This window comes from Condylura cristata, unplaced genomic scaffold, assembly GCF_000260355.1.
Source record: "Condylura cristata isolate star-nosed mole 26May11 unplaced genomic scaffold, ConCri1.0 scaffold00025, whole genome shotgun sequence".
Lineage (NCBI taxonomy): Eukaryota > Metazoa > Chordata > Mammalia > Eulipotyphla > Talpidae > Condylura > Condylura cristata.
In genome coordinates, this window is record NW_004567126.1 from 26,786,425 (window position 1) to 26,805,711 (window position 19,287).

General features: G+C 46.7%; 1 protein-coding gene across 1 annotated transcript in view; it reads left to right on the top strand.

The window, feature by feature from the left end:
* Positions 1 to 19,287, top strand: part of EXPH5 (exophilin 5) — a 63,091-nt gene that overhangs the window by 31,698 nt on the left and 12,106 nt on the right. The window contains exons 2-4 of the mRNA XM_004688852.2: positions 2,858 to 3,018; positions 4,535 to 4,676; positions 13,953 to 14,001. Coding sequence (XP_004688909.1) covers positions 2,858 to 3,018; positions 4,535 to 4,676; positions 13,953 to 14,001 — 352 coding nt within the window. The remainder of the gene's footprint in view (positions 1 to 2,857; positions 3,019 to 4,534; positions 4,677 to 13,952; positions 14,002 to 19,287) is intronic.

The following is a 19,287-nucleotide window of genomic DNA, read 5'->3' on the forward strand; positions in this document are numbered from 1 at the left end:
GAATATAAACACTGCCACAGTCACCTCCCTATAGGTCTCTCCCCCACATCTGCCTTCACCAGTCCAGGGCCAGGAAACAAGTCTGGTTTCCTCATCGCATGCTCGCTGCTCCATGTGGCTTCCTCAGGTCTCCTCCTTCTCCATCCTGTTTCCTTCTCTTCTCTCCTTTTTCTCTGCTCAGTTCCACCCTCCTTCTGGGTGGGGCAGGGCACCTGGAACTTCCCCTTTTCCTAGGGACCACCCTGTTACAAAAATACAGAAGGAAAAAGAACACATCAAAAGGACAGTAGTGGTTGTGAAAATACAATGGATTGTTTTCCCCTATCTCCAAGAAAATCTTTTAAAAATCAATATAAATAATTCACAATTGGCCAAAAAGAAAAATAGCACTTTATACTTACTGAATAAGCATTAAAAAAGGCTAAAAATAAAAGTTAAACCCATAACCCTTCATTATTCTGACAGACCGGTTGTTTTTTATTTTTTCCAAATGGGTGGATCAGCTTTACAGAGCTCATAATCATCGATAAAATGTTACATTTTGTTTTCTCTGCTTTATGCTTCATCTGTGTCTCCCCCACACAACAGTGCCCTTCCAAATATTTTTAGCAACTCCACAAAATTTAGTTAAAGTAAATGCTGGGTGTTGTGGGGGGTTAGTGTACATCTTTAAGATCTATTTCCTGACTTGAAATTCAGATTTATGAGTATTCATGCACAGGGACAAATTTCTGACCTCGCTGGCTGGGGAAGTCGGCAGTGATGGCTGCGTGTGTGAGTGGCCTGTGAGCTCAGGTGGAATTAGTGTGATTATTATGAAGAGTCCACGGTACATCAAGCCTTCATGAGGAAGAAAAGTTTTATGTATTAGGTTCCCAAGGCTGCCTTGCCTTCATTTCAAGTGAGGGATGTGTTGAGAGTTGAAGAGGGGATGGTGCTGAATATTGGGATTCTGTCATTTGCTGTCTGAGCAAGTGGAGGCCGTGTACAAAGTGGGCATTAATAAGTGGGGTGTTATTAGATTGGAATCAGTGGGTTCTGTTTAGAAGCAGAAAGGAAAACAGGGCCTCCCTGGTGGCCTAGGGATTATGTCTCAACACTACCACCACCAAGGCCTGAGATCGATCCCAGCCAGGCTGTCCCACCAGACCTCTCCTGTCTCCCCGCTGCTCCCCTCAGCAGTGTATTTCAGACAATCTGCCTGCTCTGCTCCCTACTCTATCTCTGGCGAATCCTCTCACACCTTGCACCTCTGGCCTGTACCCCAACTCTATGCAAAAATAAATAAATAAAATTTTAAACAAAAAAAAGAAAAGAAAAGAGAATAGCAAGGAAACAAGGTACCAGGTGGGAGGGGGCGGCAGTGGCCAGACGCAGAGCACCCACGCTAATTGCGTGGGCTGGTTGAACCAATGGCTGCCTGATGCTTTTCTAAATGCAAGTCTGGGCAGGATGGCCTCTGGCTTCCTTCTCAATTATTTTATAAAATGACAGTATCGTGGCCCCAAGCAGGAGCTCCAGTTGCAACCATTCCAGTTCATTGCCTTTAACCCCAAATGTGCCACTCTGCAGCTGTCTGGCTCACCACGTATCTCCTTTCAAAGTTCCCTAACAGACTTCACAGGGGACCTTGGGCAGTCACTGTAGAGGCCCATGAAACTCTTTCCCAAGCAGCAGGGCTCCCCAAGATCGAAGCAGCAAGTTTGGCATTTCCATCAATACCATGCCACAAGCTCCCTTTATGAAATTTGTCCTCGTGTTCTTCAAACTCTCCTCTGTTCTTTTTGCCTCATTCCAGGGACTCAAGCACTCTAGATTAAGCCCTTGTTATTGCCAGTTTTAGAGTGCTCCTGAAGTAGAACAAAATTATCTGCTTTTGTAAAAAGAAAAAAAAAATCACTGCTGCCAATGATTTTAACTGCAGCATTTGAATGAGGACCATGCCGGAAAGGACAGGGGAGAAGAAAAAAGCAGTGGTTGAATTTCAGACCTGGCATTCTGAACTCTGGGGGTCTTTCTTGTCTTTCTAGGCATTAGCCCTATGTTCGTTCTGGGCTTCCGTGTGGCAAGAATTCTGTTCTCTAAGGTCATTATATTGAATGTTTTCTTTCCTGGATATAGCCTTTTTTTTTTTTTTAAGATTTATTTATTTGTGCATACCGAACTGGGGTACAGGCCAGAGGTGCAGGGTGCAGGGGCCGTGAGAGGATTCACCAGAGACAGTCTGGAGAGCAGAACAGGCAGATCGCTGAGGTCCACTGCTGAGGGGAGCAGCGGGTGGGTCAGGAGAGGTCTGCCGCACCATGTGGGTCACCTCTGGGGCAGGGATCGAACTCATGTGCAAGTGGCTTTTGCTTCTTAGGGCTGTGCTTTACCTCGCTCCACCACCAGGGAGGGCCCCCTGTATGTCACCTTTTATCTTTTACCACTACCTGGGCAGGTAAGAGCCCTTTCTGTTATACCCACTGTTGAATCCCCATTGCCTACACCCAGTAACAATATTGTTCAATAAACACTTAATCCATGAATAAATGAATGGATGAGTAATCAGAATTAGAATGTTCTAGTTTCTCCATGTCATTAAAACGTCTATCACTTAATTGCATCATTAGGTCAGGTTTTAGCACCTCATCCTCATCTACTTGATGAGTAGTTCAACTCTAGCAAAAACTTTTAGGTTGTCTTCCTGTCAGCGCAAATAGAAATGGTACAGCAGAGCAAAAGAAATTCTGGCTCTGTCCAGTTTCCTCTCAGACTTATTGTCTACACAGCTTCTTCACAAAGTCAAGTTTAACTCATTCCTTAAATTCGCTCTTAATGCAAAGAAACTTAATGCATTGACATTTTTGTCTTTCAGCAAACTCCAGAAGACAAAAAGAGATGTCAGATGGCTTCAAGGAGTGACCGGTGAATGGTTTGAAGAAATTCAAAGAAAAAAGTTCTGCAACGAAACAGACGTCAGCCAAATGTTAAAGCTACCGCTAACATACAGGCTAAGGAAAGGGATGGCAGAAAAAGGTGAGAGAAAAAGATGCCCCTGAGTGTTTTCTCTCCCAGCACACGATGGTACAGGACCACTCAGTGGCTCTGTGGTGTGGCCCACACGTGTTAGGGCTCTTTTGAAAGCCTCAGGTGTGCTCACCTTAGCTTAGATTCATACATCCTACAAAGGGTGGCAGGTATATTTGTGAGGCATTCCTATTTTGAAAACCAGAAGGTCAAAGGTTTAGGGTACAATACACAGTAGAAAGTGTGAGCTAACTGGGCCTCCCTGGTGGTACAAAGGGTCTAGTCTCAGCACTATGAAGCTGTCGCCAACCACAGTAGTACAAGTTCAATCCCCAGGCAGGGAGTGACCCACAGGGTGCAGCAGACCTCTCCTGTCTTGCTCACTGCTCCCCTCAACAGTGGATATCAGTGGATCTGCCTGTTCTGCTCCCCCCACCCACCACTCTGTCTCTGGTGAGTTCGCTCACCACCACCCCCACACACACCTCTCTGGCCTGCACCCCAGCTTTTATATGCATAAATAAAACTTAAAAAGAAAAAAAAGTGTGAACTAAACTGCCCTGCAGGAATGTCTGGGGAGTGTGCTTTTTGAGTCAGGCAGTAGCAGGGTGGCTAAAACGCAGACAAGGCTGTCCAGAGAGCCTGAAATCAGCCCTCCACCCGGTCTGTGAATGTGTCGCTGTCTCCCAGAATTGCTGTGACCCTGTTCAAGTCACATAGTCTCTAGGAGACTCATGTCCTCTTCTCTATATGGGTCTAATGCCTACCCCAGAGGAGGCATTGAGTGGAATTATATGTATAAGTACTGAACATGGGCACAGTCAACCCTTCATTCACCAGACAGAAAAAGTTGATTATTGAAATCTCATGTCAGGGAACAGAGGTGAGATAGGAGATGTCTGCACCGGGCCTCCCCTTTATAACCTGTTTTTTTTGTGTGTGGACTTTTTCATGACTGGGGGCATCAGTCTATGCTGTAGCTATCTGCTGGGCCTCAGGTTCCTGTGGGCCTTCCACACAGGAGGTGTCGAGCCTGGGTCTGTTTGCCAGTCTCCTCACTCCTGGGAATTCTCCACAGGGTGGGGGTTGGAGGCTGGGGGGTGGAGGTAAGCCATTGCACCCAAGGCGAGGTCCCCAAGGCAACTCTGGCATTTTCCCTTTATCATCTGTTGTGTGTCTCCTGGCATCATTCAGCTAAGCAAAGTGCACAGACTTAAGTTTTAATTAACTCTATTAAATGATACCCCAGAACAGCAGGGGAGACACTGAGATATTCACACAGTTAGCATGAGGGGCCACTTTCTTCACAACTGCGGAGGGGGGTATACACTGAAAGCTCCCTTCTCTTCTATAGGACTGCTCGGTTAGATCATGGGGTCTCTGATTCCCTGAGGCCTTCGTGGGGGGGGGCAGGGGGGGGAGTTGTTGCATTTTAGGCTGCATGGGGACAAGGGGGAGAAGTTGGTTTCTGACATCTATTTCGCTGGAAATATTTAAACGATGCCAACTTTTTATAATCTTCTAGATCAGACCTCAAGATCTCAACATTTACCAAATCAGAGAACCCCAACCTCGGTTGCCTCTAGACTGAGCTTCAGATCCTCATTTGCTTCCCTGTTCTCATTCAGGAAATCCCGAAAGGAGCCTCACTCCCTGGCCCCGAAAGGGTGAGTGAAATTCAGCTCAGCTCATTGCTCTTTTGTTACCTGATCCAGAGGCCAGCAGCCTGCTTTGTATCAGAATGTTTTAATGTTTGTTCTTAGAATCTAAATTTACTTAGTGACAAAGGAAACAGGATTTAGCTTGAGTGATGACAAAGTGCTTTTGAAAACTGGAAACTGGGCTCACCTGAAATCCAGCTTCTAACCAGCTGCTACTGTGGGTTCCCGCCAGTGCTGTTGGAGAGTGATGGGTTAAATGTTGGGAAACGATTATTGACTGTTTCTTTACCTCTCGGAGAGCTGGTCTGTGCCTGGCCAGGGAGACATCGTCAGATCAAAACTCTCCTTTCTTGGGAGTTTGTGTCTGTGGTCACGAGAAGAGGTGGGTAGAGACTGAAGAGGAGTAAATGGCCCCAGCAAAAGGGTCGAGATAATTTTTAAAGTAGGAAAAAAAGGAAGCCCGGTTCCAAAAATCATGCGGGCAGCCTTTCTAATCTGGTTGCCCAGAATTTAAACTTAAAGTGAAGTGAGGGGAAGCTTTTGGAGTAAGGAAGACAGTTTCAGGTGGTTCCCTGCTCCCTCTGTAAATCAGTTCACCCTGACTCACTGTGCCGGGAGACTGTTGTGCACAAAATAAGCAAAGCTTTGCTTACTAGCAATTGAGCTGACGACTAAATACTTTGGGCTTGTCTTCCTGGTTGAAAAGCTTCCCACCCTTTTAAGGTGTTGCCTGCCACGTGATGTGTGAGCACTAGCAACCCATTCAGAGTGCACGGGGCGCTAAGCAGGACGTTTTGGAAGTCACTGTCCCCCAGAAACAATAGCTGGTGGGGCATTGATGACGCCCCCTGACCCTGAGAACCCAGACCTGATCTCTCCTCTCCAGCAGAGGGGAGATTTTTGCTTCCAGTTTCCACCCAGAGAGGCTGTTTTTGTCTTTGATGAAATGACCAAGAATTGAACAAAATGTAGATTTGTGTGGCTTTCTCCCTGAGTCTCTTGCAAGCAGACTCTCTTCAAAGTAGGTGAGTTGCTTTTCTTCCTAACAATGTTTGAAATTTAAAAAAAAAAAAATCTTTGAAATTCTAGTCATTTTCTCTTCTGGGGATTTTCAGTGGAGGAGTATTTCCTTTATAGGAAATCTTTCTTTGAAGGAGAACAGAACTATTCCTAAAGTGTGGTGTAGCTGGGATTTGTGATGTGATTTGTGTTTTTTGTGACTTTCTTTAAGGCACAGTTGTATCGGGCTGAACCAGCTAACACTGGGAAAGCAGAAAAAGCTTAAGGCGCCTGTTAACAGTATGGGCAGTTTATCACCAAGCCAGAGCGCATGCTACTGCCAAAGCAGACCAAAGAAAATAACGACCTAGAACTCCTGGGGGATGTGGATTAGAGATCAACTTTAAAATTCTGAAACTCTTAGAAAATTCTGTGTAGCAACATAGATAGACCCAGCTGGTCCGAGGCTCTACCACATTTGGAAATGAAACAGATTTCATAAGTCTCTCTCTGTATATTATGTGTGTAGCCATTTTCAGAATTTGTTGCTTTTAAGTCCATTTTCAAAAGGTGAGAATATATGTTTACTCATTGAGCTAGGAAGTATGTCTTTTTTGTTCTCGTATGTGGTTTCAGAAGATAAAATGTAAAATACGTCCTTTTTATTTTTAAGTACAAGTGTGGCCTAACTATTGAGATGGACTTTAATCCTGTGTGTGATAGGGAGGTTGTTTTTCAAGGAGTGTGCTGTGGTCAGAATAGGAATTGTGTGCAAACGGGAGGGCTGGCTCTTGGCTTTTAAGTCCACTCTATCTTTCTTTTGGCAGTTCTGCTCTTTTGAAATGTAAAATCTCTTGGAAAATGCTATGTGATTAGGAAACTCCTCCTCGCCCTGGGGAAGGGAGGCTTGGGCGAGGGCCCCAGGGTGCTCCTCACTGTCAGCTGCTGTCAGGCTCCTACTTGCACAGAGCACACGTGGTCACACACTGACCTGGACAGGTCAGCAGAGCAGTGTGCAGCCTGCATTGTCAATCACAGCAGGAAAACAACCCTTGTGAGCAGAAGACCAGCTCTCGGAGCACTAAAAGACTTGCGTATGGGAGAAATTTCTCTTCCTCCTTGAAGCTAAAGTTTAACTGAAAATGACAGTCACTTCGCTGGGCACATTTGTTCCTTCCCAGGCCCAGCCCATAAGCTTGTGGGAGATGTTGAAGCTCTGATTTCCTATTATCTGGGAGTAAAAACCATAGGAAGGCAGTGACTTCACGAATGAATGAAAACCTTGCCAATTCTGTTCCAGATAGCTGCTCCCCCAAGCTCCCACACTGCCTGCAAGATCCCATTATTATTTCAATCTATTTGTAAATGACTGAACTGTATCCTCTGTGACCCCAGCATAACCCAGGAAAATATTTCCTGCTTCTGTTTCAATGTGTTTATCGCTAGTGAGTGCCTTCAAGAAAAGCATACACACACTGCCTCATCTTTCCCCATTTCCCTGTAAGTCATGTTTCCTTTGTCTTGTTTGCGGACATCTCGTGCCTGTGACATGCAGCGTTCAGCCCCTCCTCCCCCAGCATGGCCATAACTTAGTCAGCTTCCTCTACAACAAGGTGCACCCCAACAGACCTCCCCCCCCAAGAGTGCAGCTAACTAGCTTCCAGGCCTGGCTAGCCTTCCCCAAGGGACAGGATCTGGCCATTCGGCCATGCCCACATGCCCCCCAAGGAAGTCTCCCTGGAGGGCGCATTTGCCCTCACTGAGGCCCAGCCTCTCTCAGAGCTGTGCAGCCTTGTGCCTCCGCTCACTCAGGGGCCGCAGGGACATGGGTTGGCCGCCCTCCTCTGCCCCTGCCGGTGCTCCCAGGGCTGGGACGTGAAAGTGAAAGTACAGGAACTGGTTCAGAGCCCGGAGCGAGGAGGTGTCAGTCCTGGGAGGCTCGGGCTTTCATTTGCTAGTGGAGCTGGCCACGTGGGCAGCGCTCTCCTGCAGGTGGGGGGAGAGGGACGACTCTGCCGGCCCTGTGCGGCCACTGCCCTGCTCCTTTATGGCGAAAAGCTCACCAGCTGCAGGGAGCTTGGCTGGAGCCACCCAGCTGCTCTGGACATGCCCTGATCTGCCTGACCCGCGGGTGTGCGCAGCTGGGCCACTCTGACTGCAGATGCAGGATGTGGGCAGAAAGGTCAGACGTTGGGGAAGTGAGAAGGCGGATTCCGCCTGTTTTTCTCAGGCTACTAATTGTGTTCTCTCTTCTCTCCTTTCCTCTCTCTCCTCTCCCCTCTCCTCTCTCTCCTGCCTCCCACCTCTTCTCTCTGTTCCTGGCTCCTTTCCTCCTCCTGCTCTCTCTCCTCTCCCTTCCTCCTTTCAAACTCCTCCTGTGCTCTCTTCTCCTGCTTCGAGTTACAGCAGCCTGAGGGGGCCGATGGGAGAAGCTGGGGAATCTCTTGGATCTGCTTGATCCTAAGAATCTCGTCAGCAGTTCTTGGAAAACGACCACTGATGAGGCCCCAAACTTGAGTTTCTAATTCAGGAGGCCTAGAGGAGGGCTCTGGGGACCCCACTCATTTATCTCCAGGTCCCCAGGACACCCGGATGCTCATTCCTGCTTCCCTCCGGTGGAGGCCATCACTGCAGGTGGCCAGGTGATTGCCTCCCTTTCACTTATTTATCCAGCTTTTGCAAAGCCCTACTCCACATCAAGTGTTGTGCTTAGTGCTGGAGATAAAATCATAAGAATACAGCAAAGCTCCTGCCAGCGGGAGGCTACCAGAGAGTTCCAGGGAGAAGCCATCACAACCACCCTTGGCTCACGTGCTCTCTAAGGCACTTTTCTGGCAAATGTCAGTAGGGGGTCTTGAGGTCCTTTAGGACCTACACAGGGATGCCACCTGGCCTGGCAGCCACCTGGGGGACGCCACGTGGCGGCTGCATGGCGCTCCCACCCCAGATGGCAGGACAAGCACAGAGCTCACGCGGGGGTGTCCAGAGGCTTCTCAGACGCATAGGACTGAACTGGGCAGTGGAGAGTCCAAGGGCTGCACCAGGCAGAAAGATGGACACAGCAAAGGTGCAGCCTGGAGACAGCAGGAAGTTCTCTAGGTCAGGGTGGCTCATTGGCCTGCGTGCAGCGAGACTAATCAGACCAGGAGGGAGAGGTAAGAGGGAGAAGATGGAATCCACACAGTGCTAGATACTGCGGCCGCCAGGAATCCCTTCATCCTTGTGCCAGCCAGACCTCCTTTTCCTGTTTATTATATACGTTACATGTGTACTACATATATATATTACAGACTAGTGTGTTTCTATATTGTGTCATGTATATTCCTATATGTGTATGTGTAACATATCCATCACATACTATATACTATGTACACATATCACTCTCTGCCCACTAACCTGGACAAACACTAGGACTTCTTTTTAAAGATTTATTTATTTGTGCATGCAAGAGCTGGGGTACAGGCCAGAGGTGCAGGGGTTGAGAAGATTCACCAGAGATAGAGTGGAGACCAGAACAGGCAGATCTACTGAAATGCACTGCTGAGGGGAAGCAGCGGAGAGACAGGAAGGGTCTGCTGTACCCTGTGGGTCAGCTCCCTGGCTGGGATCCAGCTCATGTTACAGTGGCTGCTGATAGTTCGATGGCCTGAGATTTTAACCCCTGTGCCACCAGGGAGATCCCAAATACTTGTATTTCATTCATGTGCATATGTATATATTTCTTCCATTGATAGTTTTTCAACAGGGAGGTGACATAATTTGAGTTGTATTTGAGAAAGATCACTTTTGCTCAGTGCTTCTCAGCCAGGAACAATCTCCCCCTCAACCCCATCCCATCCTGGTTTATTCTCAGCCCACTAACCTGGACAAACACTAGTACTTTTTTTTTTTTTAAATAATATAATAGTTTATTTGTACATCATTTTGTGCATTTTTTCATCTCAGTTGTAATCCCTGAGGACTTCCCATCACCAAATCACCCATGTGCCATCACCATAGTTCAGTGCATTTCCTTCCCCCCACTCCACCCCACAAAATGTCTCTGGTATATGGTTGATCATCATTATCATTATTTTCTGCCCTGGTCTTTTATACTCCTGTTATGAGTGAAACCATCCAGTATTTTTCCTTTTCTTTCTGGCTTATCTCACTAAGCATGATCTTTTCCAGCTCCATCCATGTTGCTACAAAAGGCATGGTGTTTATTTATTTATTTATTTTGGTAACTGAGCTATATTCCATTGAAACACTAGTAATTTTTAAAAAAGACTTAATTATGCACACAAGAACTGGGGTGTAGGCCAAAAGTACAAGGGGGTGAGAGGATTCACCAGAGACAGAGTGGTAAAACACCTTTAGAGATGTTTCTGGTGCTCACACCTGAAGAACAGCGCAGCTGGAGTCTACTGGATGAAGGTCAGAGATGTCGCCAGACACCGGGGCCCCTGGAACGTCACCAGTGCGGGTGCTGCCAGGCCAGAAGCTCTGCAGTGGCGGCACGAAGAGCAGACATGAGGGGACAAGACTCACATCCGAGGGGCCGGGCCACAGAGGCTTAGAAGGAGGCGCCTCACTGGCCGGACGAGTGACAGTGAGGAGGCGAAGGAGCAGAGTTGCCACTGTTTAGAATGGGAAGCTGGGAAGTGGACATGCTGGGCGAGGAAGAAGGTGTAGGGAGTGACCACTCACTCTGACTTAGTAGGTCGCGGCTAACTAGGAGCAGCAAAGGAGGAGCAGCCAACATGGTGAAAATGAAAACGAAAACGATGCTTGCTTCTGTTCTGCTGACACTGCTCTAGGAGAGCCAGGTGCAGCCAGAAGCAAAACACAGCCCCTGGCTTCCCAAGCTCTAGTCCTGGGAGGGTTGTAAAGGAAATGGCCGAGCCCGGGGCGCTGGGTGGGCCGAGCAAAGGCTGCGGACAGGTCTTCTGGAGGAAAAGGCACAGGACTGATTCTTCAAGGGTGAAGCAGTTATCCAGGCAAACAGCTGGTGGGAAATGCTTTAGGCAAAGGAAAAATCATGTTCACAGACTCAGGTGCGGCTGCCTCCCTACCGCAGAACGAATGTCAGCAGGTGCGTGTGGAATGGGGCTAGACAGTGCGCAGACTACACCGCGGAGGCCCAGACAGTGTGTGGGGACTGGATCACATAGGGCCTAGGAACACAGACAAGGACTTGAACTTTCAGCTGAGAGCTGATGGGAATCGCTTGAACAGTAAACGGAAGTGACAAGGGTCCCCTGATGCCAGCCCCTCTGGCTAATGGAAGTGGGTGGTTGGGACAGGATGTGGGAAAGGCCAGGTGGGGCTACTGCAAGGGTACAGGCAAAGGCTGACCATTGCCTGACTAGCTAAAGGCCTGGTGATGACACTGATGGCTCTGAGCTGGGTGTCTGGGTTTGAGTCCGTAGGAGAAGCTGATGAGCTGCCAGCAGGAGTGGCGTGGGCGAGGACATGGCATCCATTTTGAAGTGTAGGGTCTACATTGCCTATGGCCCTCCAGGTGGAGCTGTTCAATGCCCAGAGGTGACAGCATGTTCCACCAGCACTTGGGGACATGCCCTGAGTTCTGGTTAGAAAGATTTTTTTTGGATAATATACTTGAGTCAAACTCTAACCTACTGAAGGAGAATTCCTGAGTGGTGTCTATAAAGCATGGAAACAGGAGAGCACATTTTAGGGAGGTGAAGTAAATCTGGTAAGTCTAGAGTTCAGGTACCTGCACAGGGGAGTGTGGGAGACAAGATTGAAAGGAGAGGAGTCACGTGGGGAACTCAGCACATGAAAGGAGAGCCTCGTGCCATGCTCAGAGTTTGGATGACACTGGACTATGGAGATGGCACATGGGTGATTTGGTGATGGGAAACCCAAGGGGATTACCACTGAGAAGGAAAAATGCACAAAGTAATGTAAAAATAAACTATTATATTATTTTAAAATTTTTTATTAAAAAAAGAGTTTGGATGATACCTTGTGAGATTTTTTTACCTTGATTTTACTTATTTATTTATTTTTTATTTTATAGCAGTTTATTTTTACAGCATTTTGTACATTTTTTTTTCCATCTCCATTGTAATCCCTGCGGGTTTCCCATCACCAAGTCACCTGTGTGCCATCGCCATAATCCCATGCACTCCCCCGGCCCCCCCCCCCATTTACCTTGTGAGATTTTAAGCAGGAGACTGATGCAATCAAAGTTCTGTTTTAGGCAGATCTGTCTGTTGTTGGAATGAAGGATGCAGAGGAGTCCAGGAGACTGTTTTTGAAAGTTTCCTCTGAGGCAGAATGGGTGGAGTTGGAGAAGTAGGGTGCAGGCAGCGATCTCTACCACTCAGCCTCAGGGGGCCTGTGAGCAAGTGCAGAAGAGGGGGCACCTTTGCGTCGTCCCGGGGACACGTAGCAGCCCGGCTTCCATGAGGCGGCTGTTTCGTTCACTCTCCAAGTGGACAACTGCACTCCAGAAACAGACGTGCGTGACCTTGTTGGTGGCCCCGGGGGTGTGTGCAGGAACACTGGGCCTCCGGATGATTGCGTCGCATGCCTGCCACCTACACCACAGTGGCAAACAGCCCTACACACCCTCGGGCGAGTGTGCATCCACCCTGCCCAGCCATGACCCTCTTGCCGAGGGTCTATGTTCCACGCTCGCGCTGGGGACCCTGTTTGTCACATTCCCTGTTTGTCCCCACGAGGCGACCTCTGGCCACTGGGTGTTTTCAGCAGGTTTTGTAGTTGACCTTTGATCAGCTGGGGAGGTTAGGGGTGCTGGCCCAGTTAAAAATCCATACAATGTCTGACCCCCCAAAATTTAACTATAGTCATCACTTGGTCTTGTGAGATTGGTTTCCAGCACCTATGTACAGAATCCACAGATGCTGGTTGCTTGAACCTGTGGATGCAGAAGCTGCTGATGTGAAAGGTCAACTGTAGTTATTGAAAAAAAAATCTGCATATCAGTGTATCTTGGCAGGGTTTGAACTGTCACTATCACATCTTAGCTTCTAATTTTACAATCATGCTGATTGTAATAACTCTGGGTGAACAGGGCCCCAGCTCAGAAATACTGATTTCCTGCAAAGCACTCACAATAGCGCCTCATACGTAGTGGGGGAGGCCTAAGGCTCCCGAATGCCCCACAGAAAGGGTGAAGGAAACTGGAAAAACTTACAAATAAGAAAATATTTAACTCCTAAATAGTAATAGTATAACACTGATATTTCACAGTAAGGTGAAAGAAAGCCAACTTACTAATTTCAATTTCTGCTGAGAATTTGAGCCAAACTATAAAATACATATGGAGATTTTTGACATATAAAATTGTTTGGCTGTGGGTTTTACACTGTGCTTTCATGAACTGTGAAGCAGTAGGCGTGTGAATGAAAGGCAATTGCTTCTTACCACTTTGGGGCTGATCTGAGTCTTAGTTTCTTTGGCTGTTCCCCAAGTAGAGGGCGGGAGACGATTCACACAGAAACAGAGCCAACGTACTGTTGAAACCTTGAGCACCCTTGACACAGGGCTGTAGATTTAAAGACCAAAGCCTTCCTCGGTCTTGGACCCCTGTGGGCATTCATATCTTGTAGTCATTTTAGTCATCTTGAGGGAAACCTCACACATAGTAAAAGCAAAAGCAGGCTTTTGAATACATAAGACATCTTCAGAAACACAGAGATCCTGAAGCTGCCTTTATGAAGGCTGCTCTCTTAATCATCCCCTAATGAAGTATCGAGTCTGATCCTGAATTATTCGCTCTTTGAAACAAAAATGTATATGTAGAAACAGAAAATCTGTGTCCCACTTACAGCGAGAGCCAATATGTTAGATTCAGCCGCTCACTGGTGCCTCTGGCAGTGTCTTCTAACTTCTTGCAATTCTATCTCTGGTCCTTGGGACCAGAATACATAGTATATACATATATGTGTGTGTACACAGGATTCCCTTCACCGGAGCAATGTAGTAAAATGAAGTAAATTGTTTTGGAAACCCAAGAAACCTGCTTTGCACATACCAACACCCCTCAAACCTTACTCTCTCTTCGTGCCTTCATGCTTCCTTCGCACTCAGTGACCCACTAGTCAGTCTTATTTCCCAGTTCTCAGCAATCATAAGGTTTCTCATTTTTCCCCCCTAATAAGCCATTCACCCAGAAATGTCTTCTCACAGAGCCTTAGAACTCTACCTACTCAAGGTGCCAAGATAAGATAGCAAGTAGCTGTGGATTTTTTTCTTCCAAGTACACCTTGAGCATATCTTCAAAGAAATTATTTTGAATTCTCTCCACAGATGTGTGGACCAGGCAGGACCTCCTGCATCTGTGAGGGGAGCCACCAGGGTAAGTGACTGGTCACAGTGGCTTTGCTTTCATTTTTTTTTTTTAAGATTTATTTATTTATGCATACAAGAGCTGGGGGACAGGCCAGAGGTGTGGGTGATGAGAGTATACACCAGAGACAGAGTGGGGAGCAGGACAGGTAGATCAACTGAAACACACTGCTGAGGGGAGCTGCGGGGAGACAGGCGAGGTCTGCTGCCCGCTGTGGGTCACTCCCTGGCAAGGGATCTAACTCATGTTGTAGTGGCTGTGAACAACTTCATAGTACTGTGCTTTAACCCCTTGAGCCACCAGGGAGAGCCCTCAATTTACCTCAGAAAATTAGATTTCTCTTAGAAAGTTCAAAGTGTCCCAGTGTAGCTGGTCCCCAGCTGTCTGTACCACTGGCATGCTTACCCTGTGGGCTCTGCCAAGAAGGAACCCCCATGTGCCCTCCACAAGCTGGGCACATCTGACATTTGACCACACATCACTCTGGTGCAGCCCCCAAGAATTGGGGCCAAGCAAGATGCAAGAGGCGGCCACTGCCACTTCGTTAAAACATCATGGGTCTGGGCTGTTTCTTTTCTGGGTTAGATCATTTTGCTCAAAGAGGAAGCAACAGAGAAGTGAGGTGCATTTGACTGGATCATATTGGCACTAGGGAACTCATCCAACGTGACCTTCACCGAGGGCTTAAACCTCCACATCTCTGTGTTAAGTTTACATACTTACAAGGTCAAGAAGCTTTAACTCTCCTGTTTCTTTTTTGATCTACACATGCCTGCACCTCTCTGTGTTCACGTGGGGCTGGGAGATGAAAGAAAGTTCTGGAAGAGGAGGAAAGAGGCATTTTGCAATGTGCTGGTACTTCCACCCCTCTCTTTTTCTACAAAATGCTGAGAGTAGAATCCCAGTGAAGAGTGCATGAAAGTGGAAGCCCTTCACATAAAAACAAAAGTGAGCCCCCTTTCTTCACCAGAGCCACACTCCTTTTGGGGGTTACCACTCAACCTTCTCTTTCCCCTATACATGCTTGAGTCCCAACCATGGACCACCACCAGCAACAACTACATGCTAAAGGAGAATTTATTACCATCCAAGCACTTACCATAGATCATTTCATTTAAATCCCAGAGGAAATCTGTGAGCGAGGCCCTGTGAGTATCCCCCTAACAAGAGAACCTAAGGGTTATGCTCAAAGTCGCCTCAGTAAATGGTAGAATCGGGATTAGAAACACTGGTCTCAGTAACTCCATAATAGGGCTCATCAGTTGCAAAGCCCCCAATGGCAAAAGAGCTCTCAGCACCTACGGCCTCTCCTTTAACAGACCCCAAGTACACACAGCCAGCCTTGTTCTGGGATGTACCTGCTTGTCTTTCGAGCAGCACCCAGAGGTAACCTCCCCACCCCCCGCCCCGTCTCACTTGAGAGCCATGGGTGCTGAAGCAGGTGAGGAATGGAAAGACTCATGTCTAGAAACGACTAAACAGTCAGACTAAGCTGGCAGTTGCTGGGATTTGAAAGCTCGGCCTGAGGATTAAGAGATACCTTTTCCTGATTGTGGCTTGCATTTTACCCCTTCACTGCTCAGAGGAGTCCATCGAAAAGGCAAGGGCTAAGAAAATAAATGAAAGTCAAGCCAGTGTTTGCTGCTCCCAGTTAACAACTATTATAAAAAGTCAGATGGAGAAAATAATGTCTAAAGTAAGGGTTTTGTGAGACATGAAAATTTCCATTATTTATCCATGAAAGTGCCGTCCCCTTTATCTTATCAGCCAGGAGTGTCAGACGTTGGGCACAGGGCTTCCTGCCAACTTTTGAGGTGGTGAACACCCTAGCATTTGGTCGGCAGCTTGGTGGGTGGTACAAAGGGGGTTCCGGGGCTTTTTAGAAGGTTACACTAATTTATTGAACGACCTTGCACTCAAAAGAGAGGGAAGCTGCTGTTTAAACATTTACATGGCCTTCAGGGAAATATCAAGTTTCAGAAAACAGAATTTGTTGAGCTACAGAGAGACTGAGATGATCTAGCTCAGCATTTTTCTTGGCCTCAACACTGTTGACATTTGGGGCTGAATTCCTCTGTTTTGGGGGACACGTGTCATGAGGTGTTTACAGCCTTCCTGCCTCAGCTGCTCATCTCCCCTCAATGTGCTGATGCCCCCAGTTGAGAGCCATCTCCTAGTAGGTGAGAAATCAAGCCAAAGTCGTGGCCATCTCGGAAGAGGCTGAACAGAATATGGCCGCAGCCGCTCATCAGTCCTTGTTCCTGGACCGATTCTTGCCAGGCCAGCTGTTAGGTGACGTGCCAGCTCTGTGTCCCTGGAGACATCCCGTGGGTCACCAGGCTAGTGGGAACTCCCCACGGCCGCAGCCATGTCCACCCAGCTGCGAGTCCCCGCTGTCCACACAGCCTGAGCCCTCAGCACTGGGCAGGAGAAATGATTGAGTGGTTGAAGGCAGTCAATGCACCGGAGGACTTGAACTTTGTGGGGACGCAGGCACAATGCAAATGCAGGAACGTCTTGAAGATTTAATTTGTTGACTTTACCAAGGTATTTGATACCATCAGTCAGCTTAGGTTTCAGCGCTGACAGCTGTTCTGCAGGTTTGGCAGCCCTGGGAAGTTCTCTATTATTCTAAGGTCACTCTGTGTCAGAGGTTGGTTTGTCTAGTCATGTCAGAATTGCAGCAGCAGAATGAACTGGAGTTGGAAAAAGGCCCCATTTTGCGGGGCCTCATTTGGGGCTCATGTCTGAGAATGTGACTGAGGTCCGATGGCCAGAATTTGAAACTCTGGGTGCGAGTCTCATGGGACACTTTTGTGACATATTAGGCTACAAGCAACAAACAGCAGGAGTCTTCCAGGAGCTTCTCTGGAGCCACAGAATAGCAACGGCTGACTGCAGGGCTTGCTAAGAGCCAGATACCATTCTCAAGGGTGTCACAACTATTAATTCACTTAATCCTACAGCAACCCTATGAACAACATATCGTCACCATTATTTTCACTTTACCATGAAAGAAATGAAGGTACAGAAAGGTTAATGTGCCCCACATTATACAGCTCTCAGCGGGGCAGAGCCAAGATTTCAACCTGCATAAAATTTATGTGCTTAACCATTATACTTTCCTACCTTAGAAATATTTTTCTGAATCCTAATACTGTAAATGTTTGTTGTCTCAATTTCTGTAACAACCTTTACTAGAAATCTTATAGATGGGATTTTCTATCTCAGTGCCTTGTGAATCAACCCAGAATTTTCTATCTCAGTGCCTTGTGAATCAATCCAGAATGGTATGCAGAGAGGACATAGACTGTTAAAAGCAAGGTCTCTGGTGAGTTTACCATAGAATTGAAATCTCTACATTAGTAAAATAACAGTAAAGACCAGCATAGTGGCGAGAAAAGGTTAGGAACTAGATCCTAGTAGTGTGAGTAAACAACACCCATTTCGTATTCATGTGACCTGAGTAAGGTACTTACAAAAGACTCAGTTTTCTCACTTGAAAAATAGGGATGATATTCCCTACCTAATTCACAAATTTGTTGTAAGGGTCAAAAAATAGAGGCTATTATAAAAGTACATTAGAGCATGAATAAATGAGTCATTTTACTCAAATAGAGATAGCTGGTAACGTATAAGTATGAAAAATGTGTTTAAGTTCAGAACTAGAAAATAAACTCATGGTAAAGAACAGCCTTGAAATTAGCTCAATTCCATTAATATCACTCAGTCTTTTAGGTGCTGACACCATTTCAGGTACTCTGGATACTTGACATTCTTAGTTACTTTGCAGGCTGGCCAATTTTCAGAGTCCTGATTCATTTGTCTGGGAATCCCTGGTTTCCTGGGGAACTTGTGGGAGGGAGGGAAGAGGGAGCCTAGCTGTGAACATGGACAACTTCAGGATGATTTACCCTAGGGATATTACCTTTATCTCTGAAACTTACTACTTACTTGTCTGACAGCTTTATCACTGGAGTAAAAATTCTTGCAAAGCTAAATACATGCATACAAAGTTAAATACATACAACTTACATTTCTAAGTGTTGGAAGCATCTTTCATGGATGGGTGAGTAGGGTTGGTCTTAAAGCAGAAGGTCTGGGCAGACATACAACCACAGAAAGTTATACTCAGGGTCTTCAGGGGTAATAATCCTCCCCAGTGTGTGTGTGGGGGGGTTTCAGCCTTCCACTCAGCTCAAGGAATTCATGTGCTTTTCATTTCGTTGTACATTTTCATTGTCAAAGCAGAGATCCGGGAGGCCAATAGGAGTACTCTATCATCTACATAGAAGGAATGTGAAAGTTGTTTGGGTGCTAAAATAGTGGCAAGACAGTGATGTTTACTATCTTCTTTATCAGATTCCAACTGATAAAGAACTACCAACTACCAAACTTCAGGTTTGGGGAGAATAAACTTTTAAGATTCCTGACGAATTGCTATGATGATCAGTTTCTGGCTCCATCACCTTTGATTGGCATCGCACTTTATTTAGGTTTTCGTTCTAAGGTGTGTTTCCTTCTGAACTCTATATTGCATCCAATGATGTAATCCGATAAATGACCATTTGGAGTGTGTCTTTCTTATCAATAAATCACCTTTGTGTGTATTCAGTTATGGCTTTCCTATGGAACCCAAAACCACAGGTGAGATGAAATGTACTGGAGGATGTCAAGTGGAAAGGGGAGCCTTGAGGAAAAGAGGGGCTCACAAGGGGAGCATGAGTAGCCGGGTGAGCTGAAAATAAAGAGACCGAGCTTCCTGCTCCTCAGGGACCGGGCAGGATGGGTAGCATCAGGAGTGACAGACCAGTTTGACAGAGGATGCAAATGGAGTTTTGGCAAAAGTGAACATGTGGGAGTAGGTTATGAAGACAATTTAAAACTTGAAAGTAGGGCAGACAGACTTAAGGGAGTAAAGATAAACACTTACCAGTAAAGAAAGAAAAACAATTTTAGCTCTAGTTCAGGCTCCTAAATCCTGTCAAACTGCTTTCAAAAAGCATTTCTAAGGTCATTGTTTTCAGGGCCTTTGTTTTGGAACTGCTGGTCCGCTCCTTATGCTGTCTGGAAGGTTCTACCAGACAGACATCTGTGGAGGGGATTTTATTTCCCTGAATCCATCAAGTTCACAAATCTGACGGCCTGTTATAAGCTTTGGCTAACCAGCTCTGGATAGACTAGGTGCAGGGCTGAGAAATCTGAAATCCCAGCCTCTGGTACTCTAGAGATGACATTCCCAAGTCAAAAGAGGTTCTTTTCTATTTTCCTGGGACCTCCCAAAAATTTGTATTG